The sequence below is a fragment of the Leucoraja erinacea genome, chromosome 50 (genome assembly GCF_028641065.1).
Source record: "Leucoraja erinacea ecotype New England chromosome 50, Leri_hhj_1, whole genome shotgun sequence".
NCBI lineage: Eukaryota > Metazoa > Chordata > Chondrichthyes > Rajiformes > Rajidae > Leucoraja > Leucoraja erinaceus.
The window spans coordinates 810,001-819,101 of NC_073426.1; the positions used below are offsets into that span (position 1 = coordinate 810,001).

The following is a 9,101-nucleotide window of genomic DNA, read 5'->3' on the forward strand; positions in this document are numbered from 1 at the left end:
GTGTGCGCGTGTGGGTGTGCGTGTGTGTGTGAGCGTGTGCGCACGCGCGTGTGTGTGTATGTGTGCGAGCGTGTGTCTGTGTGTGTGTGTGTGAGTGCGTGTGGGCGCGCGTGTGTGTGTGTGTGCGCGTGTGTTTTTTGCGCGTGTGTGCGTGTGTGTGTTTGCGCGTGTGAGTGTGTGTGTGCTTGTGCGTGTGAGTGTGTGAATGAGTGTGTGAGTGTTTGTGCACGTGTGAGTGTGTGAGTGCGTGTATGCGTGAGTATGTTTGTGTGTGAGTGTGTATGTGAGTGTGTGTGTCAGTGTGTTTGTGTGTGTGTGTGTGAGTGCGTGTATGTGTGAGTGTGTTTGTGTGTTAGTGTGCGTGTGTGCGCGTGTGAGTGGGTGTGTGTGCGCGTGAGTGTGTGTGTGTGTGTGAGTGTGCGTGTGAATGTGTGCGCGCGTGTGGGTGTGAGTGTGTGTGTGCGTATGCGGGTGTGTGCACGCGCGTGTGTGTGTGTATGTGCAGCGTGTGTGAGTGAGTGTGTGCGTGAGTACGTGTGTGCAGCATGTGTGTGTATGTACGAGCGTGTGTCTATGTGTGTGCGAGTGCGTGTGGGCGCGCTTGTGTGTATGTGTATGCGCGTGTGTTTTTGCGTGTGTGTGCGTGTGTGAGTGTGTGTGTGCGCGTGTGAGTGTGCGTGCGCGTGTGTGTGCTTGTGCGCATGAGTGTGTGAATGAGTGTGTGAGTGCGTGTATGCGTGAGTATGTTTGTGTGTGAGCGTGTGTGTGAGTGTGTGTGTGTGTGTGTGTGTGAGTGTGTTTGTGTGTGAGTGTGTGTATATGTGTGAGTGTGTTTGTGTGCGCGCGTGAGTGTGTGTGTGTGAGTGTGAATGTGTGTGTGTGTGTGTGAATGTGTGTGAGTGTGTGTGTGTGCGTGTGTGCGTGCGTGCGTGTGTGTGAGTGTGTGTGTGTGTGTGTGCATGTGTGCGTGCGTGTGTGTGTTTGTGAGTGTGTGTGCGCGTGTGTGCGAGTATGTGTGCGTGTGTATGGGTTTGTGTGAGTGTGTGTGTGCGCGCATGTGAGTGTGCGTGTGTGTGTGCGAGTGTGTGCGTGCATGTGTGCGCGTGAGTGCGCATGTGTGTACGTGTGTGTGCGAGTATGTGCATGTGCGTGTGTATGAGTTTGTGTGAGTGTGTGCGTGCGTGTGTGTGTGTGCGTGTGTGCGCGCGCGTGTGTGTGTGCGTGTGTGTGTGCGTGTGTGTTTGTGAGTGTGCGTGTGCGCGTGTGTGCGAGTATGTGCGTGTGTATGAGTTTGTGTGAGTGTGTGTGTGCGTGCGTGCGTGTGTGTGTGCGTGTGCGTGTGTGTGTGTGCCATGGGGTAGACCCCCAGGGCACAGTTTGTACAGTAGATGTCTGGGCTTCTGTGTGCTGCGAGCGGGCAACGTCATAAACACACGAGTCGCTCACGCGTTTCCACCTTACAGATTATTGAGGAAAAAGCACTCACCCATTCCGGAACATTCAGCTCCACTCAGGAAGAATGAACCAACTGCAAAGGAGGGAGAATGAAGTCCGTTACTTGTCCACACCAGGTACACAGCAGCAGGAACATGTCAGCCCAATTACCAACCCCCGAGTTAGTGGGAACATCCACTTCATTCCACTGTTCCCACGCATGGCCCTAAACCCTCTCCCCCATCCCCTCACCACCCTCTCCCGTCCCTGCCTGTCCAGCGCCATCCAGCACCCTGCCCCACATCACCCAGCACCCTGCCCCACATCACCCAGCACCCTGCCCCACATCACCCAGCACCCTGCCCCGCACCCAGCACCCTGCCCCGCATCACCCAGCACCCTGCCCCGTCATCCAGCACCCTGCCCCACATCACCCAGCACCCTGCCCCACATCACCCAGCACCGTGCCCCACATCACCCAGCACCCTGCCCCACATCACCCAGCACCCTGCCCCACATCACCCAGCACCCTGCCCCACATCACCCAGCACCCTGCCCCACATCACCCAGCACCCTGCCCCACACCACCCAGCACCCTGCCCCACATCACCCAGCACCCTGCCCCACATCACCCATCACCCTGCCCCACATCACCCAGCCCCTGCCCCACATCACCCAGCACCCTGCCCCACATCACCCAGCACCCTGCCCCACATCACCCAGCCCCACATCACCCAGCACCCTGCCCCACATCACCCAGCACCCTGCCCCACATCACCCAGCACCCTGCCCCACATCACCCAGCACCCTGCCCCACATCACCCAGCACCCTGCCCCACATCATCCAGCACCCTGCCCCACATCACTCAGCACCCTGCCCCACATCACCCAGCACCCTGCCCCACATCACCCAGCACCCTGCCCCACATCACTCAGCACCCTGCCCCACACCCTCACCAGCACCCTGCCCCACATCACCCAGCACCCTGCCCCGTCATCCAGCACCCTGCCCCACATCACCCAGCACCCTGCCCCACATCACCCAGCACCCTGCCCCACATCATCCGTCATCCAGCACCCTGCCCCACATCACCCAGCACCCTGCCCCACATCACCCAGCACCCTGCCCCACATCACCCAGCACCCTGCCCCACACCACCCAGCACCCTGCACCCACCCAGCACCCTGCCCCGTCATCCAGCACCCTGCCCCGTCATCCAGCACCCTGCCCCACATCACCCAGCACCCTGCCCCACATCACCCAGCACCCTGCCCCGTCACCCTGCCCCACATCACCCAGACCCGTGTCACCGAGCACCCTGCCCCGTGTCACCCAGCACCCTGCCCCGTGTCACCCAGCACCCTGCCCCACAGGGCTCTGACGGTTTTGTCCACAAACACCACCTGTCTCCTTCCTCTGTGGCCAGTGCATGGTACATGGTGGAACAATGAGCAGCATGGTCATTGCTGCCTGTACTGCCACATCATCTATCATGTAAGCACATGCATTTATATAAAGAGCACTCGATACAGCTGTTTTACAGTAATGTTCAGCTCTGGACACAGTGCACCTTGAACGAAATTTCGTTGCATTTTACTCTCCAAAATCAAGTAATAGTTAAAAGTTCTAGGTGCGTCCATAAAAATGCCTCATGCGCATGGTTCTGTAAAATAAATATATATAAAAAAGTTTTAAAAAAGTGTCGATATTTAAAAAGTTCTAGCCTCGGTTTTGTTTTGATTGTTCAGTAATCTTATGGCCTGGGGGATGAAGCTGTTGCAGAACCTGGTTGTCCTGCTCTTCATGCTGCGGTACCTCCTCCCAGAGTTAAGCAGTATGAACAGTCCAAATTGTGGGTGTGTGGGGGCTTGAGGTGGGACAGGAAGATGGTGAGGGACACGAAATTGCGGATCAGTTGGGGGAGGGAGTTCCAGAGCCTGGGAGCTGCCCTGGAGAAGGCTCTGTCCCCAAAACTGCGGAGGTTGGACTTGTGGATGGAGAGGAGACCGGCTGATGTGGATCTGAGGGACCGTGAGGGTTGGTAGGGGGAGAGGAGGACAGTGAGATATGGGGGGGCCAGATGGTGGAGGGCTTTGTAGGTGAGGACCAGGATTTTGTAGGTGATCCGGTGGGAGATGGGAAGCCAGTGAAGTTGTTTGAGGACTGGAGTGATGTGATGCCAGGATTTGGTGTGGGTGATGAGTCGGGCGGCTGCGTTCTGGACCAGTTGGAGTCGGTTGATGTAGGTGGAGCTGATGCCAAGGAGAAGTAAGTTGCAGTAGTCCAGTCGGGAGGAGATGAAGGCATGGATGAGTCTTTCAGCAGCAGGAGGTGTGAGAGAGGGCCTGATTTTGGCGATGTTGGGGAGGTGAAAGAAGGAGGTTTTAATGACATGGCGGATGTGAGGCTCAAGGGAGAGGGTGGAATCAAAGATCACGCCAAGGTTGCGGGCCTGGGGAGATGGGGAGACAGTGGTGCCGTCGATGGTGAGAGTGGGGTTATTGATTTTGCTGAGTGTGGATTTGGAGCCTATGAGGAGGAATTCTGTTTTATCGCTGTTGAGTTTGAGGAAGTTATGTTGCATCCAGGTTTTTATAGCTGACAAACAGGTGTTGATATGGGAGAGTGGGGGGGATTGTGGGGGGATTTGGTGCCGAGGTAGATCTGGGTGTCATCGGCGTAACAGTGGAAGTCCAGGTTGAAGTGGCGGAGTATCTGACCAAGGGGGAGGATGTAGATGATGAAGAGGAGGGGGCCGAGTACGGAGCCTTGGGGAACGCCTTGAGTGACTGTGGCTGTAGCAGAGGTGTGGTTATGGAGAGAGATGAAGTGGGATCTGTTGGAAAGGTAGGAACGGAGCCAGCTGAGTGCAGAACCTTCAATGCCGAGGTCTTTGAGTCTGGTGAGCAGGATGTTATTGTTCACTGTATCGAAGGCTGCGCTCAGGTCGAGGAGGATGAGGATGTTGAGGGAACCAGTGTCAGCAGAGGTGAGGAGGTCGTTGAGGACTTTTAGGAGAGCAGTATCTGTGCTATGGAGGGGGAGAAAGCCAGATTGGAAGGGTTCGAATAGGTTATACACAAGGAGGTGGGAATGAAGTTGTGACGCAACGATACACTCCAGGGTTTTTGAAAGAAAGGGGAGGTTTGAGATTGGGCGGTAGTTAATGAGAGGGGAGGGATCAAGACCAGGTTTCTTTAAGATTGGTGTGACAGCAGCAGTTTTAAAAGCGGAGCGGACAATTCCTTGGGAGAATGAGGAGTTGAAGAGATTAGTGAGGTAGGACAGAGAACGGGGAGGCAGGACTTCAGCAGGGGAGTGGGGTGAGGGTCGAGGGAGCAGGTAGTGGGTTTGGAAGAGCTGATGAGTTCAGAGATTTCAGTAGGGGTGACCAGGTCAAACTGGGAGAGGAAGCAGTGTGGAGGAGGGGTAAGGAGGTCAGTGGAGATGTTGAAAGGAGTGGCCTTGGTAGGTGGTGGAGTAGATGCTGGGGAGTCAGGTACAGGGGATAAAGATTGATAGATAGTGCTGATTTTATCAGCGAAAAGGTGGAGGAATGTATTGCAGAGATCCGGAGTAGAGGTAGGGACAGTGTCGGCTCAAGGCTTGAGGAGGTTGCCCACTGTGGAGAAGAGGGTTCTGTGGTTTAGGCAGGGAGGGGTCGGTGAATATGGAGGAGAGGTAAGCAGATTTTGCAGCAATGAGGGCATCTTTGTAGGCAGTGAGGTGGAGTTTGTAAGCTTCATGGTTCAAGTTCAAGTTCAAGTAAGTTTATTGTCATGTGTCCCTGTATAGGACAATGAAATTCTTGCTTTGCTTAAGCACACAGAAAATAGTAGGCATTTACTACAAAACAGATAAATGTGTCCATATACCATGATATAAATATATACACACATGAATAAATAAACTGGTAAAGTGCAAATAACAGAAAGTGGTTATTAATAATCAGAGTTTTGTCCGAGCCAGGTTTAATAGCCTGATGGCTGAGGGGAAGTAGCTACTCCTGAACCTGGTTGTTGCAGTCTTCAGGCTCCTGTACCTTCTATCTGAAGGTAGCAGGGAGATGAGTGTGTGGCCAGGATGGTGTGGGTCTTTGATGATACTGCCAGCCTTTTTGAGGCAGCAACTGCGATAAATCCCCTCGATGGAAGGAAGGTCAGAGCCGATGATGGACTGGGCAGTGTTTGCTACTTTTTGTAGTCTTTTCCTCTCCAGGGCGCTCAAATTGCCGAACCAAGCCACAATGCAACCGGTCAGCATGCTCTCTACTGTGCACCTGTAGAAGTTAGAGAGAGTCTTCCTTGACAATCCGACTCTCCGTAATCTTCTCAGGAAGTAGAGGCGCTGATGAGCTTTCTTGATAATTGCATTAGTGTTCTCGGACCAGGAAAGATCTTCAGAGATGTGCACGCCCAGGAATCTGAAGCTCTTGACCCTTTCAACCATCGACCCGTTGATATAAATGGGTCTGTGGGTCCCCATCCTACTCCTTCCAAAGTCCACAATCAGTTCCTTGGTTTTGCTGGTGTTGAGGGCCAGGTTATTGCGCTGGCACCATATGGACAGTTGCTCGATCTCTCTTCTATATTCTGACTCATCCCCATCAGTGATACGCCCCACAATAGTGGTGTCGTCAGCGAACTTGATGATGGAGTTCGCACTGTGGTTCGCTACGCAGTCATGGGTATAGAGTGAGTACAGCAGGGGGCTGAGCACGCATCCTTGAGGTGCTCCTTGAGGTAGACTGTGAGAGATGATTTCTTTGTGAGTCGTTCAAGTCGGCGACCAGTCAGTTTCAGCTTACGAAGTGCAGGTGTGTACCAGGGTGAAGATGTGTTGAAAGTTACGGTTTTTGTTTTGAGGGGGGCCAGAATGTTAAGGGAGGTAGACAAGGTGGAGTTGAGATGGTTTGTGAGATCATCAGGTGAGATATGGGTTGAGTCCAGGGGGAGAGTGGTGGAGAGCAGGTCAGAGAGATAGTGGGGATCGATGGATTTTAGATTACGGAAGGTGATTTCTCGGAGGAAGCGGGGGCGAGGTGTCGGAGAAGGGATGGTGAACCGTATAAGCTTATGATCAGAGAGGGGGAAGAGGCTATGATCACGGATGCCAAGAGACAATACTAGGACAAACTTGAGTCCCAGTATAATGACTCGGACACATGGAGAATGTAGCACGGTCTGAATAAGATAACTGGCTGCAGAGTGAGGTCTGGCCACATCATTGGTGATAGTGTCACTCCACCTGATGAACTAAATACTTTCTCTGCTTATTTTGAGCAGAAGGCCAACAGGGAGGTGACACCTGGCCCTTCAGTATTACAGTGTGCCTCTTCCCAGAGTGACCTTCGCAAAGGTTAGATCGGCCTTCCTGAGGGTAAACCCACAAACAGCAACTGGCCCAGATGGAGTTCCAGGCCGTGTCCTTAGTAGCTGTGTGGACCCAGCTAGCGGGATATTCACGGATATCTTTGATCTTCCCCTACTCCGTTCCGAGGTACCCACCTGCTTCAAGAAGACCACCATCATGTTAGTGATGAAAAGCAAGAGGCCTGAACGATTACCATCCAGTGGCCTTGACATCCACCATCAATAAACGTTTTGAGAAACTAGTTATGGAACGTAATAAATCCAGTCTACCCAGCGGCCTTGACCCAATCAGCGGCCATCACCTACCGCCACAACAGGTCGACAGACGATGACATCGCCCTAGCCCTACACTCATCCCAGGAATACCTGGATAAGAGAGATACCCAAGTCAGACTCTTATTCATAAACTAGAGCCCTTAATACCACTGTACCACCCTCGCCATTATCACCAAAACACACGGTACTTGGAGTCAGCACTCATCTGGATCCTCAACTTCCCCCAATAAGTGAAGATAGGGGACAAATCATCCTCTACGATATTCCTCAACACAACAAGGATGCGTTCTCAGCCCCCCTTTAATCCTTGTACAACTAACGACTGTGCCACCATGTACCAATCTAATTTGATTTACAAATTCGCAGACAGCACCACCATTGTGATCTTGATTGGTTGGCCAGGGTGGCTGAGGAATGGTTGATGGAATTTAATACAGAGAAATGTGTTGCATTTTAGGAAGTCTAATATGGACAGGACCTACACAGTGAATGGTAGGGCTCTGGGGAGTGTTGTAGAGTAGAGCGATCTAGGAGTGCAGGTGCATGGTTCCTTGAAGGTCGAGTCTCAGGTAGATAAGGTGGTCAAAAAGGCAAAAAGGTCATTGGCCTTCATCAGCCAGAGTATTGAGTATAGAAGTTGGGGGGTCATGTTAAGTTGTACAAGACGTTGGTCAGACCGCATTAGAATATTGTGTTCAGTTCTAGGCACCGTGTTATAGTAAAGACTAGACCAAGTGCAGACCCGTTGGGTCTGTTCCCCCAACGTGCGGTAGTGGGGGGGGAGGGGGATAAGAGGTGTGGATGCGGGAGGGGACAATGTGTGAGGGGGGAAAACGCGACACAAGGAGGGGAGGAGAGGGCGTGGAGAGGGGAGAGCGTGGAGCGAGAGTGGGTGAGGGGGGAAAGGGGGGGAGGAGGGGAGGAGAGGGAGGGGGGGGAGGACCAGAGGATGAGAGGAGGGGGGGCGAGAGGAAAGAAGAGGGAGGAGAGGAAGAAGGGGGGGAGGAGGGGAGAGAGGAGAGGAGGGGTGGGGAGAAGCTGGGAGAAGGAGGAGGGGGGGGGAGGGGGGTGGAAGGGGAGGGAGCTAGGGGAGGGAAGGGAGGAGAGGAGAGAGGGGATGGGGGGAGGGAGAGGAGGAGAGAACGGAGGAGGGAGAGGAGGGGGGAGGGGAAGAAGGAGAGAGAGCCCGAGGGGGGAGGAGGAGAGGGACAGGAGGGAGGGGAGAAGGGTTAGGAGAAGGGGAGAGGAGGGGGAGGGGAGGAGAGGGGGAGGGGGAGGAAGGGATGGAAGAGGGAAGAAGAGAGAAGGAGAGGAGAGAGAAGGGTGAGGAGAGAGGGGAGAGAGAGGGAGAGGGAGGGGGACGTTGGAGAGGGAGAGGAGGAGGGGGAGGAGAGGAGAGGGGAGGAGGGGGGGAGAAGTAAGAGGGGGGGGAGAGGGAGGGAAGAGAGGGGGAGAGGGAGGAGAGGGGAGAGGAGGAAGGGAGAGAAAGGGGAGAAGAAGAGGGAGAGAGAGGAGGAGGGAGTGGGAGAGGAGGAGGGAGAGGGGGGAGGAGGAACGAGGGAGAGAGAGGAGGGGGGAGCGGGGAGAGGAGGAGGGAGGGAGAGAGAGGAGGGGGGAGGGGGAGGGGGGAGGGGGGAGGAGGGAGAGGGAGAGGGAGGGGGAGGAGGGGGGAGGGAGGGGGGGAGAGGGAGGAGAGGAGGGAGGGGGGAGGGGAGAGAAGAGGGGAGAGGGGGCGGGAGAAGGAGGAGGGGGGGGGGAGGGGAGAGGGGAGAGGAATGAAGAGAGGAAGGGAGGGAGAGGGGGAGAGAGGGGGAAGGAGGAGGGAAGGGAGGGGGGAGGAAGGGGGGAGGGGGAGGAGGGGAGAGGGAAGGGAAGGGGAAGGGGAGGGGAGGGGGGGGGAGGAAGAGAGAGAGGAGAGGGGAGAAGGGAGAGGGGAGGGGAGAGGGGAGAAGGAGAGAGGAGTGAGGGGGGGGAGAGGGGAGGAGAGGAGAGGGAGGGGAGGGGAGGAGGAGAGGGGA

General features: G+C 55.0%; 1 protein-coding gene across 1 annotated transcript in view; it reads right to left on the reverse strand.

The window, feature by feature from the left end:
• lrp3 (low density lipoprotein receptor-related protein 3) overlaps positions 1-1,548 on the reverse strand; it is a 13,254-nt gene extending 11,706 nt beyond the window's left edge. Inside the window, 1 exon segment of the mRNA XM_055664934.1 lies at positions 1,487-1,548. Within this exon segment, the coding sequence (XP_055520909.1) occupies positions 1,487-1,490 (4 nt within the window). The 5' untranslated portion in view covers positions 1,491-1,548.
• Positions 1,549-9,101: the final 7,553 nt, after the last annotated feature.